Consider the following 19,138-nt stretch of genomic DNA (forward strand, 5'->3'; position numbering starts at 1 on the left):
AAGTGCTTCTGCGGGAAACACCCGGCTCCCGCTCACTTTCTCCGCTGCAGGAAGTCGCGCGGCCGCGCCTCGCTAGCAGGGCACCGGCGGACACAGCAGTGCTGCCCGTGGGGAGGCCGAGCCTGCGCCGCCTGCGCACAGGGCGAGGCAGGAGCGCTGCCCACGGGACCGGGTCTGTGACCTCGGCCTTGCATCAGGCAGTTCCCTGGGCCAGTGCTGCCCGCTCCCCACACCTGTGAGCCAGGCAGGCAGAGGACACAGGCCACGCGATGCCCCCCAGTCACACAGCAGGTGGTGGGAGCAGCCGCCCCCGTCGCCCTCCCACCCTCCTGGAGACAGTGCCCCGCCTGCCTGAAGGCACAGCCACCTCTCCCTCAGCGGGCGGGCGGGCGGGCGGGCGGCCCAAGCCATGCGGTGGGCACTGGGACAAAGTCCGAGGCTCCAGATCAGGACCTGCAGGCAGGACTCTCCTGGTGGGGGAGGGGTAGGTTTGTGCCCTTAGAGTGAGTGGCGTCAGGGGGTGTTTCTCACTCTTGCAGGTGCCGGGTCTGGGCCCCCCCAGCACCCGACATGAGCACCCAGCACAGGGCTCGCAGCTCTCACTGCGGAAGGCCCCCGCCTGCACGTGCTCTGGGGGACGCGTGCAGCGGGTGGGCATCCCATGCTCTGCGCCCCAGCAGCGTGAGGTGGGCGGCTGTGGGCGATGACACAGGTGATGCCCTGTACCAAGTAGGAAGATAAACAACTCCGGGGCCAGCAGGAGGGGGAGGCATGGATTTAATGGGCTCCTCGCTAGGCCTGTGAGGCACCCCAACAGCATTGGGGAGCATGAGCTGCAGCTCACAGTCCCCCGCGCACACGCCTGGCACACACATACCTCTGCTCTGGAGATGAAGACACAGGCCCCCAAACCCACTAGAAGGAGGGGGGGGAGCTGAGGAAGTTAGTCTTTGAAGTTGTAGTTCCGGATCTTGGGGTGCTGCTGGCAGCCTTTAGGCTTTGCAGGGTGAGCCCTGGAGGGTCTGGTGGCCTTGGCCTTGGCCTGGGCTTCTATCTTCATCCCTTTGATGGCGAAGGTCCCAGCAGAGCGCGGTGGGCTGTCCGCGGCTGGAGGCGCTGTGAGCTCTGCGGGTAGAGGGAAACAAGGAGGCCTGTGACGGGGCAGCGGGAAGCCCTGGGCCACGCAGGAGCCCGCGCAGGCCAGAGCCCTCTGCAGCGACCCTCAGGGCCCACCCTGGTGTCCGGCGGAGGAGCCCGGGCCTGCCCCTCCACTGGGCACTCAGGAACACTCCATCTCCGGTCATAACCATTTCCCAACGGGCGCGGGGTGGGGGTGGGGCGAGAGGCTAATGGCTGGCTTACTCCCCACTGTCACATCCCCCTGCCCATGGGCCTTGCTTGCGGACATCCATCTCCCATTGCCCAGCAGCGCGAACTTTAACTTCCATTTTGGAACTAAGAATGTATTTCTTCCGTAAAACGAGATGCGATGAGAAAGCAGCCCTCGGGGGAGCGCAGGCCTGGCCCTGCCTTACGGGGGCAGGTGGGGCTGCCGTGTGGCCGCTGTGGTGTGAGGTCTGAGGGACTGCCCAGCACGTGGCCGCACGTGGCACAGGTGAGGCTTGAGGATGAGGAGGGCCAGCTGGGCAGCAGGCAGTGGGGGGAGAGGGCAGGGCTGGCATGGGGCTGGGAGGCAGCCCAGGGTGAGCTGCTGGCCTGTGAGCAGAGGCCTGCCAGGCGTGCCCAGAGCCCTAACCCTCCTGCTGCCGGCCGAACGCCTAGTCCTGGAGGCGGAGGACACAAGTCCATGGATGATCTCTGCACACAGACCCTCCACCCCTCTCCTGACCTCACCAGGGCACCGACCTCTGACCTCTGCCTGCTTGGTTTCCTTCTGGGAGGCACTGCCAGTGGAAGGGAAGGGGTCAGGACTCTGACCACGGAGACACGGGGAACCTTCCCCCCAACACAGGGCCTGGCCTCAGTCCACCCGGAGCCGCTGCGGGCGCTAACGGGGGAAGTGAGGCGAGGAGCAGGGTCGGCCCGGCCCAGACGCGCTGCTTCTGTGGGGGCTGGCTCCCGTGATGCTGGGGGTGGGGGGGCTCTGAGCCACAGGAGGGGAAAGGGGGTCTCGGGTGTCTGCCCCTCTGAGGCCTGCTGCCCCTCAGCGCACGCGTGTGGCCACCACGTGGCCTCCACCCGAGTCATCGGAGCTGGGCCCGCGCAGACAGTAACTTGCCCCACTGCCATCTGCCTGCTCCTCTTGCAGGACCTGTTCTGCCAGCCCGGCCCAGGTTCCTCTCAGGGCCCTGGTTCTGAACTGGCCCTAGGGAATGGCCAGCCCAGGGCTGTCCCTGCTTCCTCCCTGGACGCCTATGCCCCCAGCTCTGAGCCCAGGGCTGACCGAGCCCAGTGTGTGGCCTGGGCAGGCCCCTGGATCTGCTGGGAGGGGGGGGGGGGTGCCCAATGTCCTGTCAGGAGCAACTCGGGTCCCAGCTCCCCGGTGGCTGCTGGGCTGCTGAGGGTGGGGGACACGAGCCCATGCTTGCCCCGGCTCTGCAGAGCCTTCCCTGGGCTGGGGCTGGGCAGGACCCAAGACCAGGCCTCCCCAGCCAGGCCTGGCTGCCCAGGGTTCCCCCTTGGGGGCCACCACCCCATGTTCAGGTTTCTGCTGAGGCCTCTGCTTCCACGGGAGCCCTGCACGCCGAGTTCAACACCAGGTCTCCTCACCCTGAAACCCCTTTCTGATCAGTGACTCAGAGATCTAAGCCTAAACACGGAAGGAGGTAAAGTTCACCAAAGATACACTTCCAGACAGGGCCCTGGGCTGCACCGGGTCAGCGGGGCCTGAGCCGCCCAGTGGGACCGGGTCCCCACGCCCGCCCACCCACCCACCCGCCGTGCTCCGCCAGGCCACACGGCCACGCTGCTCTCTGCTCCTCTTGGCGGGAGGACAGCTGTCAGTGAGGCAACCCTCTCCTTTTGCACAGAAATGTGGCTGCGCAGGAGGGCTGCCCGTCCTACTCAAGGCGCTCCCTGACCCCCGGCTGCTTTGGGAGGCCCCCAAGGCCAGGCAGGGCCGCCAGGCCTGCAGCACGAGCAGGGACCATGCAGACCTGGCAGAGCTCCAGGCCTGTGAGTGGGTGGCTCCTGTTCCATCTCGTGGACCCAGACAGGCCCCGGGAACCGGGCTCGCGAGGAGGCCGGGAGACCTCTCTGGGCCTTTGCTGCCGGAGGGATGCAGGTGAAGCTTCTGTGCACACCCTGCAGCTTCCACCCAAAGCCCAGGGCCATGCAGGTGGAGCGGCCAGGGAGCCCAGAAAAGCAAGCGAATGTAGAGCAGCTCCGAGGTGCCAGCCCTCCTGGCTCCTTCGGGTGAAGTGTGGTGGCAATCATCTCAGGTAGAAGTTGTAGTAACTGTAACCCTGCTGTTTGGCTTCTGTGCGTACTTGCTTTGTCTAACTATAGAAAAGTTACTTTGATTTTCTGAATTGTATAAATCATCCCATTCGAATGAATACCCTATTGATTGTAACGTGAATACCCGTTGGTTGTGGTCATACCGGTTTTAGAACGCACATTCCTCTGTACCTGGGAACCAGGACAGCACAATTGTCCTAAATTGCCTCAGTGGCTACAGATAATGCGTTCTGGTTGACTCAGTGGTCCCAAAACCCCGGGGCTCTAGATAATGTGTTTCTGTCAACTCAGTGGTCTGAAGACCCAAAACTATAATTAATCTTTGTAGATAACTAATCGGCTCAATTTCGCTTCTATAACTGCTTTGTGCAACCAGGGTCCTCATTCCAAACCCTGGGATGTAATCAATACCTTTGTGATCTCTGCCTGTAAATCTGGTGCTGGGGCTGGGGAGGCACTGTGAGGTTTGGGAGAGCGAAATGCCCCCTCGTGGTCCCGGATTTGCAATAAACGTGACTCCTTAATTTGACTTCTTGAGGCGTCCTTGTGTGATTCGCGGGGTACATTACAACACTGGCAAAGGCTTCCCTGCGGGGGAGGGGAAGGAGTGGGGCTGCTGGGCCTCCCAGGCACCGTGGGGCTCGGGTCGCACCAGAAATAAAACAAATCTGGGAAACCTACGGTCTTTCCCAATAACTCGGCTGTGCCTGTGCCACCTCCTTCCTGGCCTGACTGCAGCGCAAGCCCGCGGGGGAGAGGGGTGGCCCTCTGGCGGCCGGTTCCCTCCACTCAGGGACCATAGCCCGGGCCTGAACACTGGTTTCCTGCATTGTGTCCCAGGCCTGGCTGTCCCTGGAGGGACGCTAAGGTCTAGTCCCGGTAACAGGCTGGCGAGAGGCAGCCGGCAGTGGTGGCTGCGCTGTGGCCTCAGCGTAAGCACCACCGAGGAGTAAGCTGATTTGGCTGCTGCTTCAAGTATGTGCTTCGTTTTGAAAGTTATTACGACACAGGCTGTTTCGTAAGTGGCAATCTAACAGCTCCGAGAAGAGCGCTCACAGAGGCCTGTTCGACCTTCTGTTTCTCAAACAGTTCAGGTCACGGAGAGGCTCAGGTGGCAGCATCAGGAAGGGCAGGCCGGAGCCACTCGCCCAGGTCAGCGCCGGTAGCCGAGTGCCCGGGGCCCGCTGGGGGCTGTGTGCCCGGCCCCAGGACAGCAACAGGACCAGGGTCTGGGTGGAGCACCAGCAGGGGGGAGGGGGGGCAGTTCTCGCACCAGCACCACGGACCCTGAGGGAAGAACTGCTCATAAGGAAGCTCCACAGTTCTCACTTCCCCTTCCCGCTCCTTCCTGTTCCTTCTACAAGCACCCCTCCAGCTGGGCAGGGGCCAACCTGCGCTGGGCTGCCCCCCTTTATCCCCCCCATAAATCCTCTTGGTGCCGGGAGCCGGTCCATCCTTGCTGTTTCAAGGGACCTGGCATATATGGCATACTGTTCTTAATATGTTTGCTCACCTTCTTGGCACTATGTGTTTTAACCAAGGTCACCTCTCTGAGAAAGGTTGTTTCCCCAGGTAAGGATTTTCCCCTGAAGTTAGGGAGGGAATAAAACCTCTTAACTAAGTGCCAGGCGGGTAATTAATCACTTTAACTACGAACAATCATGCTTAAGTTACATAATCTTTACTCCCTGGAATGGAGATAAGAAACGCCCTAACCTTTGGAATAGAGACTGATAGGATTGGAATCAACTGGTATAAATACAGATGTAAGAAGACAACAGGACACAGAGCCTACACACAGAACCTGCACAGAACCTAGAGACAGAACCTAGCGAGAGAACATGGCAAAAGATCCTGGACAGAAACTGGCCACAGAACCTAGAGACAGAACCTAGTGAGAGAACCTGGCTGAAGAACCTAGAGACAGAACCTGGCTACAGAACCTGGATAGAACATGGCAAGAGAACCTGACTAGAACCTGGTGACTGAACCTGGCTGGAGAACCTGGCTGGAGAACCTAGCAAGAGAACATGGACACAGAACCTGGCTGGAGATCCTAACCAGAACTTCGCTGGAGATCCTGACCAGAACTTGGCTAGAGATCCTGGCTAGGCTGCTGATCAACTGAACGCTGTCTCCGTGTCCTTCCTTCTTCGCCGACTCCGTCCACACCTTTGGGGACCCCTGGACCTGCTGGGGCAGGACCCCAGCATCTTGGGTGTCGAAACACCTAGTGGATAGTTCCCTGGTCGCAGGGACAGGGGACCACTGATGGCTGGAGCCGGGGTCTTGGCCTCACCAGGCCCCAGGGGAGCTCTCTGGTTGGTGCAGGGAGAGGACGCAGACGGAAGCCACCTTCCGTGGGGTCATACCTGTCCTGTGAGGCTCCCCCTTTTCTGTCCTCACAACCTGCATCACAAGCAGCTGCTCCTCCCGACTGCCGCCGAGCCAGCTTCAGGACAAACACAAAGCGTCCTGGGGCCAACGGCCTGTTCCTGCCCGAGGCCCGGGCTCAGCTGGGCAAGGCCTGGGACGCTCTCCACTCAAACCCGCGTGGCGCCAGGAGGGGCGGATGGGAAGGCGTCGGGGCCTGCCCACGGGTGACCGCGTGCTAGCGGGTGCAGCCCAGTCCTGCCGGGGCTGGGAAGGGCGCCCCAGAGCTGCGCCGCTGACAGGAGCGTCCTGGTCGCCCAGCTGGAGGCCCACCCAGGCTGCTGGGTCTGGCTCCCAGGACTGGGAGCCACGGACCTGAGCTGCCATTGGCCCACGCTTTGTTTCGATTTTAAATTAGTTGCCAATATTAGAAAAGGGAAGCATTCTCCATACAAAACGCCAAGCTCTCCAGCGCTTCTTTCGGGGGGCCTCCGACAACAGGGGCTGGCTGTCTCCGTCGGAGGCCAGAGCTTCGGAACCAAGTCCCCGCGGCCCCTCGGCTTGCGGTCCCCTCACCCCAGCTCTGCCTTCGCGTGGACACGGGGTCGTCCCTGCGTGTCTGTGCCCACCTTCTTCTTTACAAGGGCTCGCCACGCTCACTGGTCCCCATCCTAACTAACTGCATCTCAGCAACCCTATTTCTAAGGTGGTGGTGCCCCGAGGTCCTGGGGGTTAGCGTTTTGCATGAATTTTTGGGGAAAGAGTTGGTTTCCCGTGAGAGGGGCAGTACTGGGTCGACCTGAGTCAGTGTCAGAGCTCATGGGAGAGCAGCGATGGCCGCGGGTTTCTCGGGCCTCTGCACAGAGCGGAGCTCGGAGGTCAAGGTGCTCCCTCCTCGCGGGCTGATCGGCCGCCCGTCTCTCACTGACCGTCCTCGCGGACTGACCGGCCGCCCCCGTCTCTCACTGACCGTCCTCGCGGACTGACCGGCCGCCCGTCTCTCACTGACCGTCCTCGCGGACTGACCGGCCGCCCCCGTCTCTCACTGACCGTCCTCGCGGACTGACCGGCCGCCCGTCTCTCACTGACCGTCCTCGCGGACTGACCGGCCGCCCGTCTCTCACTGACCGTCCTCGCGGACTGACCGGCCGCCCGTCTCTCACTGACCGTCCTCGCGGACTGACCGGCCGCCCCCGTCTCTCACTGACCGTCCTCGCGGACTGACCGGCCGCCCCCGTCTCTCACTGACCGTCCTCGCGGACTGACTGGCCGCCCATCTCTCACTGACCGTCCTCGCGGACTGACCGGCCGCCCGTCTCTCACTGACCGTCCTCGCGGACTGACCGGCCGCCACTCTCACTGACCGTCCTCGCGGACTGACCGGCCGCCCCTATCTCTCACTGACCGTCCTCGCGGACTGACCGGCCGCCCCTATCTCTCACTGACCGTCCTCGCGGACTGACCGACCGCCCCTATCTCTCACTGACCGTCCTCGCGGACTGACCGGCCGCCCGTCTCTCACTGACCGTCCTCGCGGACTGACCGGCCGCCCCTCTCACTGTCCGTCCTCGCGGACTGGCCGGCCGCCCCTGTCTCTCACTGTCCGTCCTCGCGGACTGACCGGCCGCCCCTGTCTCTCACTGACCGTCCTCGCGGACTGACCGGCCGCCCGTCTCTCACTGTCCGTCCTCGCGGACGGGCCGCTTCTGTCTCTCACTGACCGTCCTCGCGGACTGACCGGCCGCTTCTCTGTCACGTGCTATCCGTCCTGAGCTTCGCCCCTCAGGCAGGACGCACTCCTCCACCGTCCCACCTTTAACACGGCTGAAATCCCTCCTTGTAGCTCCGTCCAACTGGTGCTGTTTCTTTGCTTTGGGCTCAGAGAGAAAACGGAGTGCCTGTCACTCTGGCCTCGTAACCGCAGCGAACACTGAGCTGTTTTCTTGCCTTTTTGTTTGTTTGCTTGTCCTCACGTGGGGAAGGGAGGGGGAGAGACAGAGAGAGCAGCATTGATGTGAGAGAGACATCGATCGACGGCCTCCCGCACTCACCCTTACCAGGGCCAGGGATCAAGCCTACAACCGAGGTACGTGCCCTGGACTGGAATGGAACCGGGACCCTTCAGGCCACAGAACTCTGCTCTATCCACTGAACCACACGGCCAGAGCCTTGCCATTTATTGACACCCATTCTACAGGAAAGGGACTGAGGAAGAGGGGCTGGAGCCGGCTCAGGGCCCAGCTGGAGAGGAGCAGTGAGAGCCAGAGCTCCTGCTCCTGCCCCGTCACCAGGCACCACGGGCTGGGCTGGCTGTTGCAGGAGCTGTTCACGTGGCCGTGGGCTGATGATCCGCGGGACCCCCTTTGCACACTCAGACCCAGGGACAGGTGCCTCCCTCCCGAACGGGCGCCTCTCCCAGGCGCTGGGGCTGGGGCTCCTTGCTGTGAGGGCAGGAGGCGGTCTCCACGTGAGTGACGAGAAGCTTGGGAAGAGGGACTGAGGGAGCAGGAGGTGGGAGGAGCAGGGAGCACAGGAGGGAGCACAGGAGGGAGCACAGCAGGGAGCTGGCCCAGGAGCTGAGCGGGGGGCGGGCCTCCTGGCAGAGCCAACGACTGGCAGAGACCAACGAACTCGTTGTGAACAGGCCATGGCCGTTCAGCTCAGCGGGCAAGTTCCCAGTGCACCAAGCAGAACTGAGTCCGTTCTGACCTGTGGGTTTGGCAAAGGTTTAAAGATCCGTGACGGGCAGCGTGGGCGAGGGAGTGTCGGGAGCTCCAGGCGGGCAGGTGGCAGGTGGCCGGTCCCAGGCCGTGCAGCACAGGTCCGCTGGGCGGGTCAGGGGCCCTGCGGGTGAGGGGTGCCGGCGGGCAGGCGCTGGCAGGAGCAGCTCCTGGGGTCTGCTCCCAGAACTCGATGCATGACCTTGGACTGTCCCCCAGCCTGGACAATGGGACGTGTGGGAGCGGAGGGCTGTGGGGACTCAGGAGCCAGGCCAACAGAAAGGCCAGGCACACGGCCAGTCCCTCCCCCACTTGGGCCCCGCATCCGGCGGCAGGTGCACCTCACTGCCCGGAGCTCCTCAAGCAAACGGTGTGGGCCGCCCTCGGCCCTGGCGGCCCTGCAGGAAGAGCCAGCTCTTACAGGGCGGGAAGAACTGGCTTGTTGGACCCGCCCCGCCACAGGGACATGGGGTGGTGTCATCGACTCACCCGCGGGACCAGGCCACGGCCCGGCAGTCAGCTCAGCCAGATGCCGCCTGAGGCCCACGGGCCGGGTGCTGGGCCGTGCCCTGCCCGGTGGACTCGGGGCCTGGGGGCTGCGGGACCGGGGTGGGTGACCCCGGGACTGCCAGGACTGCCGGGTGGGGCAGAGGGCACAGAGGCGTGGGCTCCAGGACACAGCTGTGGCAAGAGGCTTCTGTTTTGCTTTTTATCTGGGTCCTCAGATAACAGCTGCCCACAGGACCTGGCTGCGCTGTCACCCTGCGCAGCCCGCACCTCCACATCTGACGCAACCCTTTCTAAAGGAAACTCATGTCATTCCAGGAGGAACTAGTGGAATTTGCAAAAAGACCAAGTTTAAATAAGAACCCCCCACCCAGCACTGCGCCCTCGGAAAGCTGCCCCATCCACTCTTCCCCGTCGGCCGGGCGGAGCAGGTGCTCGTGGGAGAAGCAGGCGGCACCGTCACCAGCCCTGGGACTCCGAGCCCCATGGGCAGCAGCCGCCTGCCCGCCAGGCTGGCCCAGCAGTGAGTCCTCAGGGCTCCCGCCATCAGCCGTCTGACCCTCGTGGCTGCCCCGCTCCAGAACTGGGGGAGGGGACTCTGGCTGCTGGCTCCTCGGCCGGGCGGTCCCTCAGGCCGGGGCCTCGGTGTCCCCACTGGGAAATGGGAGCCCAGGAGCTGTGGCGTCAGTTGCCACGGGATCAAGTCCCCGCCGGTGACCAACCATGCCTGGCGCTCAGCCGGCACGGGCGGCGAGCTGTCCTCCCTCTTTACCCCCCAGAGGGCATTCACTTGTACAAAGGGGTGTCCAGTCTCCCTCCGGCCCCCCCAGAGCCTGGGCGGCTGTCGCCTCCTGGACGCTTCCCTCCTGGTGTCCTGACTTTCAAACTCACAGTGAACAGGCCGTGTCTCCTGTTGCCAGCTTCGTAGTCGCCTTGAAAACGGGTACAAAACCTGAGCCACACACAAAGCCCACATGATCTCAACACTGAAAAGGTCCGTAAGGGGACACCTGCTCTCACTTATCAGACGGCAACAAGGAGAGGGCTTGCCGCAGCCTGCGGACAGGAGGGAGGGCTCATGGGACTCCCAGCCCCCACGCCTCTGCCCAGGCACACAGCCTCTGGGTGCTCGGGGCAGGGCTGCCTGAGGAGCAGGTACCAGAGGTCAGAGCGGTGGGGCGGCTGCTGGAAACCCTGAGTCCTGGGCTCTGGGAAACTAAAGACAACGCACTTTTCAATCGAGCGGGCGAGCGGGCAAGCGGGGCGGGGGACTGGGGCGGGGAGGGCTGACTCACTGCTCACCCCCCCATTCCCACTGATCCCAGGCCCCGAGGTGGGGCTCCCTCTGCCCCGTGGCTGCCAGGGGGCAGCTGACCTGCTCAGACGGCCTGTCTTATGTTGCTGAAGAATATCTTTCCAGTTTGACCATCTCTGAGGTTAGAAAAGAATTGTCTTGGAAGTTTGTGATTTTTAAATCACCCCTCGGGTTGACCCTGTGATTGTAAACACTGGGTCCAGCCTGCACCGAGGCTGCTCCAGCCTGGCCTGGGTGAGGGCGAGGGTGGGACGTGGGCCCTGCCTGTGGCTCCAGAGGGAGAACCACTTCACTGGCCTCCAGGCTGGGGAAGGCGGAGGGGCCGAGGGGGGCTGGGAGGGGCCGAGGGGGGCTGAGGGGTCCTTTGCCCAGGGCCAGGCCTCAGCCTCACCATCGCCTCCCCTCAGGCTGTCACTCTAGAACTTGAAAGTCCACGTTTTTTAGCTTCAAAACAGTCTCTGTCCACCCGCCGCCAGGCTCACACACGGCCACTCGAGGTGCAGAACCAGGTGCCTTTACATAAGTGCTCCCAGCCGGAGCTTCTCTACCCCACACTCTGCCTGAGCCGGCACCCCTTCCAGGGGCCCTGCACTACCGCCCCCCCCCCCCCCCGTGCCAGCCAGGGTTCACGGGTCAAGGACGACACCCCCCAACCCCCGAGCAGACAACAGAATCCAAATAAATGAGGCAAAGTGAGGTGCGGGCTGGTGCCCGGGAAGGAAGCGGGAGGTGAGGGGGTGTCTGAGGTGCGGGCAGGAGCGGGCCAGGGTGGGGAATACAGCGGCACCTGGCCAGACAGGCACAGGGGCAGCCTGGGCGCTGGGAGGGTGGCGGGGGCTGGGCAGGAGGGGCGGGACAGCTCTGGCCCCACCTGAAAACCAGGAGCCTAGTGTCACCCGCTGTACCAGCCATCCGTGTTACGTGGCGGCCAGAGCCTCTCACTGCCCACGGCCGCTTTGCTCTGCCCACAGCGCCAGGGCTCCCGGGCAGCACCTCGCGGAGATGCTGACGTGTCTAATGGGCAGCGCGTCTTCACCAGAGCTCGTCCCTGAGGACTGTCCCCCGGGAGCGCAATCAGCAGCCACGGGCCCAAGAGACGTTTTGCAGGTAATTACAACTGGGCTGCGCTGGCTCTAGGCAGGGGTGGGCAGACTTTTTGACTCGAGGGCCACAATGGGTTCTCAAACTGGACCGGAGGCCGGAACAAAAGCCTGGATGGAGTGTCTGTGTGAACTAATATAAATTCAAAGTAAACATCATTACATAAAAAGGTACGGTCGCCCTAACTGGTTTGGCTCAGTGGATAGAGTGTCGGCCTGCCGACTGAAGGGTCCCAGGTTCGATTCCGGTCAAGGGCATGTACCTTGGTTTTGGGCACATCCCCAGTGAGGGGTGTGCAGGAGGCAGCTGATCGATATCTCTCTCTCATCGATGTTTCTAACTCTCTATCCCTCTCCCTTCCTCTCTGTAAAAAATCAATAAAAAATATATTAAAAAAATAAAATAAAAAATAAAAAAAAAAGGATAAGGTCTTTTTTTTCAATAGTTTTATTCATTTCAAACGGCCGGATCCGGCCCACGGGCCGTAGTTTGCCCACGGCTGCTCTAGAGGCAGCGTCGTCCCGTCCCCCGTACCCCCCCAGTCCTGCAGCCACCACTGGGGACCAGCCACGAATACGCCAAGACCACGACCCCGAGACCACGGTCCCCACCTCACCAACCTCTCATAGCATCCCACCCGGTTGACCACGTCTCCCTCTTAAAACTCTTCATTATAAAGAGACCCAAACTACAAGCACATGTAACATGCAGGCATATTTAAAAAATAATAAATTAAAATAAAATAAACACCTGGCTCCACGTGACAACCGTGCCCACGCCACAGCCCCGCACCCACGGCCCTGCGCCCACACCACAGCCCTGTGCCCACAGCCCCGCGCCCACAGCCCCGCACCCATGCCCACAGGCCCGCGCCCACAGCCACGTGCCCACAGCCTCACACCCATGCCCACAGGCCCGCTCCCACAGGCCCGCGCCCACAGCCCCGCACCCATGCCCACAGGCCCGCGCCCACAGCCACGTGCCCACAGCCTCACACCCATGCCCACAGGCCCGCTCCCACAGGCCCACGCCCACAGCCCCGCACCCATGCCCACAGGCCCGCGCCCACAGCCCCGCACCCATGCCCACAGGCCCGTGCCCACAGCCTCACACCCATGCCCACAGGCCCGCGCCCACAGGCCCGCGCCCACAGCCCCGTGCCCACAGAACAGGCAGAGGCGAGGAGCTGTGACTCTGCCCAAATTGGACGAGGTCAGACTTCGGACAGAGTACCCCTTGGGGTCACCCCTGCACGGCCCCGAGGCCTAGTCTCGCGGCGACTCGCTGCGACGCTGCTGTCCTGGGTTGGACAGGCTAACCCGCCCTGGAGGCGCTCACCAGGACACGGCTCCGGGGCTGCGGTGTGAGCCTGGAGTGGGCGCTCTGTGCCCCCTGGACGCCCTGAGTTCTCGCCAATCCGCGTCCTGACAGCGCCCCTCCCTCTGCCCTTCTTCCTTTGTGTTACCCTCGTCGGAGGATATTTTCCCGCGGGTTTTCAGAGAACAGCAGGGAAGGCGGGGAGAGAAACATTGATTGGTCGCCTCCCCACGTGCCCTGACCAGGGTCGGGAACAACCCTCAGCTCAGGTGTGTGCCTTGCCCGGAATCAAACCTGCGTTCTCGGAGGCAGGCCAACGCCCTCACCCTTGCCCCACACTGGCCAGGCCCTCTGCCCTCTGGCTGCGTCGGCCCCACGCCGCCCCCAGGGGCCCTCCCCACAGGCTTTCCTGCCGGGGGTGGGGGGGCCTCAAGGCGGGGCTGGGCCGGCCGAGGGGCTCTCTCCCCAGGGCCCACCTGTCCAGCGCACCAGCTCCTCCCGGCCCGTGTCCTGTCGCGGGGCCACCTGTCGGACGCTGTGTTGGGGACCTGCTCAGCCACCAGGTGTGAGGAAGGACACTGGGCGCACAGGTGACCAAACCAAGTGCGGGACCTGGACTGGTATGTCACCTGGCGCGGCCCCCTCCCTCCCCCCGCGGTGCTCTGCCCACCTGGCGCCGAGTCACCCTGGGAGGTGAGGCCGGACGGGCTGGATCCCAGTTCGAGCACCTTCCACGTGTCCCGGAGGGAGCTGCTGGCGGGCGAGGAGGACCCCTGGGTGTGGTGCCTGGCGTCCTGGCCGGCTCCCTGGGCCTGTGGCTGTGGGGACCGGTTCTCTTTCTGATGAGCTCGCGTGCAGGCTGCTGGGGGGAGTCCGTGCTGCTTCTACAGAGGGTAGAACGAAGGCTCGTCCTCGAGGGCCCACCTCCAGCCCAGAGGAGACAACGGGCTCCCCGTTCCCCTTCGCCGGGTGACAAGGCAGTGGGCACGGCCCACAGACAGGCCTTGTGGGGAGACCTCGAGGGCCAGGAGGGGGCCCGGAGGCAGCAGCGCTGTGGCCGTGGTCCCTCTGAGCACGGGGCGTGGGGCGGTCTGGAGGGAAGGCACCTGCTGGGGCCCCACTCTACCGCGGGCGAACAGGCAGGGCTGCTGGGGGCCCCGGGGTCCAGCCCCACCCAGCGCTCTGACTGGGCACGCTCTCCTGCCCTACAGCTCACCACCCCCAAGCGAGGATCCGAGCCGCGAGGACTGCCACTCAGAGCCACGGCCGCTCCGGTGACAGCAAGCGTTGCGCCTGAGACGCGCACACCCCCAGACCCACGTACCTGCCCTGGCCTCCCCGTGGCTCCCGCGCAGCCTTGCCGGGCACCGTGTCTGCGGAAGGGCGCCCCCCGGGCCTGGCTCTCCCCCGAGAATTCGGAGGAAGCCTCCCTCGCGCTCCTAGCGTCCTGCAGGGAAATGCACGTGAAAGGGGCTCAGAGTCTGGTCCCCGAGGGGCATGTCACTGAGCTGCCCTGCGAGGTGAGGAAGAAACTCCCCAAACGGCTGGAAGGAGGACTTATCCGGGTGGCGTCAGCCAAAAGGGAGGCACGCGCAGCGCCCACAGCAGGGACAGGCCCAGCCTCCCCCCGCCCCCCGCGGCTCTGCGCCCTCCTGCGCCCGCTGATCGCTCAGCCCCACCTCATGCTCCCCAGCAGCTTCGCCTCCCGGCACTAAAGGCCGCCGGCCACCGGCCACCTGCTTGCTCTAATTTTAATTCATTTAAAATAAACTGGGGAGACCAGCCACACATTGGGAGACAAGTATCTGCAAAGCGTCCAACAGATCAGGGTGGGACAGGACTGCACAGCACTTCGTGGTAAAGACAGGAACCGCCCGGCCGCGCGGCTCAGGGGCTGAGCGCCGACCTATGAGCCAGGAGGTCAGGGTTCCAATCCCGGTCAGGGCACAGGCCTGGTTGCAGGCTCGGTCCCCAGTGTGGGGCGTGCAGGAGGCAGCGGATCCATGGGTAAGGCTACAGAGCGTATGCATGATTACTTTATGATTTCCATAAACGGCAGGAAACAACCAAGTGTCATGGGCAACTATGTCTCGGTGCTGAAAAGCGAGGGCTTTTAAGATTGTGTTGTTAGGGGAAAAAAGATCGTGTTTGTGATATTTTGACGTTTCTGTAATGAAAATGTAACACTTAAGAAACTAGTGAAAAGCTGCTGGAAATGCATTTCTTAGTGAAGGAGAGGTACCTGGGCTGTGACGTGCGGCTGCAGCGGCCCCAGAGGTGGGCCTGGGCCTGGGCGCTTCCGGGCTTCGGGGCTGGGGCAGGGGTGACACGGTTTCCCTGGAAACCAGATGAGGGAGGGTTGGTGTGTGCACATCTCACACTGATACATACATGTCCCCTTCAGACCCAGTCCCTTCTTTCACCGAGAGCTTGGGGTGCACGGCTGTGAGCTGTGCGCAAGACCCCGCATTCCTGCGGCTCCGCAGCCACCGGACACGCGGACAGCCTCCTGCAGCCACAACCCTTCCCCAGCTTCTCCAAGTGGCAGCAACACATCGCGAACAGACCCAGAGACGCCCTCCCCGCGGGACCAGTGAGCGGCGAGGCCGTGTGCGGGCGCTCTCCGACTCCGGCCCCTCCTCTACGGCCGCGGCGGAGTGAGTGTCGAGGGTTTGGGTGGCTGCGGGGGGCTCCTGGAGCCCAGGCACTGAGGGGCAGGCTCCGCGTTCTTCCTTAGACGTGACCCAGGCTCCAGAGACTCTCCGCTCGTTCACTAGGTGGGGCTCCGTCGCCTAGAGAGCCTGGACGCGCGTCTGCACGGGACGGACCGCAAGATGCCATTCCCGTGGAGCTGGCCTCTCCACAGCGGGTCGGGCCCGTCCAACGCGAGCTTCCCACGCCGAATCCTCTGTGGCTGGAACTGCTGGCGTCGCGTGGCGATGCACACCGTGGCACCGCCATCGACCCGGAAGAGGCAGGCAGCCCACAGACACCGCCTCCCAGAAGCAAATGTGAAGGTGGCAACAGCCGCCCTCAGCACAGGCGCCGAGCAGAGGCTGAGCACGGCCACCAGGGACTGGCGCTCCCAACACAGACGCCAGGCACAGGCTCAGAGGCTGGGAGTTTGGCTGGACTGGGGTCTGGGGGGCAGGACCTGCTGAAGGTGGGATGCACTGGGCTCCTCAGTGGGGGGTGGCGGGGGGTGTGCTGTGGGGCTCAGGGCGGCCACCCCATTGACTAAGAAGAAAATGGGTAGGAGTTTGTTTGAACCAAACTGGCAGCAATGCCAGGAGCAAGATCTCAAATGCAGCAGCTTCTATGCACTGGGATGGGGGAGGGGACAGGAAGGTCAGGGAGGAGGGAGGTGCAGGGGCGGGTCACTGTGTGTTAAAGTCGATGCAGGACAACAATGGGCAGAGCTGGTTTGAGGCGAAGATAAGCCTTTTACGATAGGAGCTCCTGCCTGGGCCTGGGCCTGACCGCACTGTGACCCGCAGCCGGCGTGGCCCGTCAGCGTGGACTCTCCGTAGAGCCTTTCTGTCCAGGCTGCACCCCTGGAGGGACCCTTGGCAGCCTGAGCCGGGAGGCAGGGCCGGCCGCCTGGTCAGACAGGGACTCGCCAGGGTGTGAGCACAGCTGAGGCTCCTCTGATGGAGCACCAGCCTGTCTGTCCTGCAGTTTCTTTGTCTAAAACACAGGAAACTGCTGGCTGTGGTCATTCCTGTAGGTTCCATTTCTGAGGCCTCCGTGTGCACAGACTGAGCTGTTCTTTTCTCCCAGGAACTTCTGTGTCAACGTCCTTCTCACACCAGCCATTAGCACCCGGGCGGGACTCCCAGCGGCCCCGCGGCCTCTGACAACAGCTGCGGAAGGTAGGAAATTCCTGCGCATCGGCCGCCGGACCTGTGTCTTCAGGGTGAGGGCCCTTTTTCTTTCTCTAATTTCGGTCAGAGGGTGAGTGAGTGCTCAGGTTTCCTCCTCTCCTTTCCCAGCGACGGCCACGGTTCCTGTTTCACCTCGAGAGCCTGGCTGCGACCACAGGGAACATCTTCTCGGGCCTCCACCATCTGGAACGTGCCCTCACGGGTGCCCCTGGGCAGGGCGACAGACTGGGCTCCGCATGGCCCTGCCCGGCTGGGCCGGCTCTCTGGGGAGTGTCAGGAGAGGCCCCAACAACCCCGTCCCAGTAGAGCTCGCCGCAGCCACGAGTTAGCGGGTCTGTGGCCGAGGCGCCTCCTGTTGTGGGCGACAGGACACCATGTGCGCCCACCACCCCAGCGCCCATGGTGAGGGCGGCTCCTTCTCCGACCACCTGAGGAGCTCCTGGGGCCTGAGCTGCCCTGGGCACTCCCTTCGGAGACGGGCACCTGTGCCCAGGGGTCAGCCATGAAAGGACTATCGGTCTGAGTCACTACTGAGATGAATCCTTTAAATTGGAAAAACTTCTACCTAGAAAGCAGCTTTTAGAGCGCCCAGCCTAAACCGCGGCGAGCTCCTTCCGTGGACGTGGCTCGGTAACTGTCAGGCTAGGGCCAAGCTCAGCCAGAAGAAAGTGTGGGTCTTGCACCCACGGGCAGCTGGTCATGCCGGACAGAGCGTGGGCTAAGCTCTTGCTTGCGGCCGGGGCCCTGCCAACCGCCGGCCGCTCGCAAAGAAGCAACAGCCTCGAACTCAGTGGGGAGGCGAGGGCCTTCCGTCAGACCAGGCGGTTCTACGAGCTCACGGAACAGCAAGGGCTGCTCAGCGACTGGAGGAGGAGGACACCTGCTTTGCAAAACTCCAAGACAGCTGCCATCAAAGACGTTAGAAAAGGCTCACAGGAGATCAGCTCTAAGAGGGCCCGGATCAAAAGCCTGTGGGATCAGTACCCGCCGCTCCCTGTCCACCTGAGCTCAGGAGTCACCTGTCGGAACCACCCCTCCCACCTCTCACTGTCCTCAAAGGCCCAGCTAGGGGCCTCGGTTAGAGACCCGGCTTTGACTGAGGGAGGGCCCTCAGGAGCTTCTGTCAATGAATCACCTGCCCTGATCAATGGGCTTAAAACGATAACGACATCAGGCGTGTCAGACAACCCCGACCGCAGCTGCCACTCAGCCTGACGCCTCGCAGAGACACCGAGTTAAAGGGGGACAGTCGGCAGGGAGCTGACAACAGTTATTACGAAACGAGGTGGGTGACAGCGAAGTCTGTCACCAGCACTACCCCAGGCTGGAGGGACAAAGACCCCCAAGGATCCCCCCAAAGTGGAAGGGCCTCAAACAAGTCCACTCTATTTACAACCTGTTTGGAAACATTTTGTATCATATTTTTTGGTCAAATTAGGAGAGAAATTTACTAGAAAGTTAGAGGTGGAAGAGTGAGCCCGCTGGGCTGGTTTGGATCAGTGGATAGAGCATCGGTCCTGGGTTCAATTTTGGTCAAAGACAGCCTCGGTTGCAGGCTCAATCCCTGGCCCTGGTCAGGGCTTGTGTAGGAGGCAACCAATCGACGTGTCTCTCTCACATGACGTTTCTCTCTGTCTCTCCCCCTCCCTTCCACGCTCTCTAAAAACATCCATGGATCTTAAAAGACCAAAAAAATAATAAAATAAAATAAAAACATCCACGGGAAAATATCCTTGGGTGAGGACTCACCAAAAAGAAAGCAGCTTTATTTCCGTGGAATCCAACCCGAGTTTCCCAGGGACCACCCCCCCCATCTCGTTTAAAAGTGCAGCAGGGACTTCGGTCGAGCTGGACGCAGAGTCAGTGCCTAGAGTGCCCATTCCGTCTGCCCTCGCCCAGCGGCTCAGTGTCCCCACGGCCGCCACCGGCCATCGCGTGGGGTCCACATGCACACGGGCACCCTCCACAACAGGCAGGAGCAACACGGGCCCGGAAATAAGGCTCAAGTCGAGTCATCGACACCTGAAGACTCTATCAGCTTCACTTGAAACGGCTTTTCCCTTTTCTACCCAAACGGTTCGGACAAAAAAGGCCGTTTCTCACGGGAAGAGCTCCGTCTCCCGTAGCTTCTCGCAGTGAGGTGGACGAAGGGCTTCACACAGGGCACTGAAACCTGGAAACCCCAGGGTTCGAGGCGCAGAAATGAAGCTTTCTCCAGTATCGCCTCCTCCCACCTTTTCCCCAGGAAAGCCCCCCCCCACCCCACCCCTGCGAGCCAAGGGCGGGCGAGGGCCTCTCCCCCGGGGAGAGAGCCACTTGGTCTCAAGCCTCGTGAGTTCCTGAGCACTCAGCACGGTTATGAGAGCAAACAAGTGAAGGGGATGTAAACAGGACGAGGGTTTTGGCGAGCTCTTTGGCAATCATGGTCTGATGCCTACTCACACATTCCCGGAGCCTCTGGGGCAACGACACCCTGAGAGCCTCCCGCTGGCTGATGTCTA

General features: G+C 62.6%; 1 protein-coding gene across 5 annotated transcripts in view; it reads right to left on the bottom strand.

The window, feature by feature from the left end:
* Window positions 1-760: 760 nt before the first annotated feature.
* The window catches only part of CCDC57 (coiled-coil domain containing 57), a 39,768-nt gene continuing 21,390 nt past the window's right edge, over window positions 761-19,138 (bottom strand). For 3 of the 5 annotated variants that reach the window (XM_036303789.1, XM_036303792.1, XM_036303790.1), the window contains exons 16-19: window positions 14,996-15,090; window positions 14,078-14,200; window positions 13,424-13,637; window positions 761-1,125 (exon numbers count right to left, since the gene is read on the bottom strand). In XM_036303789.1, coding sequence (XP_036159682.1) covers window positions 944-1,125; window positions 13,424-13,637; window positions 14,078-14,200; window positions 14,996-15,090 — 614 coding nt within the window. In that variant the 3' untranslated portion in view covers window positions 761-943. Of the gene's footprint in view, window positions 1,126-11,174; window positions 11,569-13,423; window positions 13,638-14,077; window positions 14,201-14,995; window positions 15,091-19,138 lie in introns of those variants that run through there. The other 2 variants (XM_036303793.1, XM_036303794.1) reach the window with 2 other exon arrangements.

The sequence above is a fragment of the Myotis myotis genome, unplaced genomic scaffold, assembly GCF_014108235.1.
Source record: "Myotis myotis isolate mMyoMyo1 unplaced genomic scaffold, mMyoMyo1.p scaffold_m19_p_38, whole genome shotgun sequence".
Taxonomy (NCBI): Eukaryota; Metazoa; Chordata; class Mammalia; order Chiroptera; family Vespertilionidae; genus Myotis; species Myotis myotis.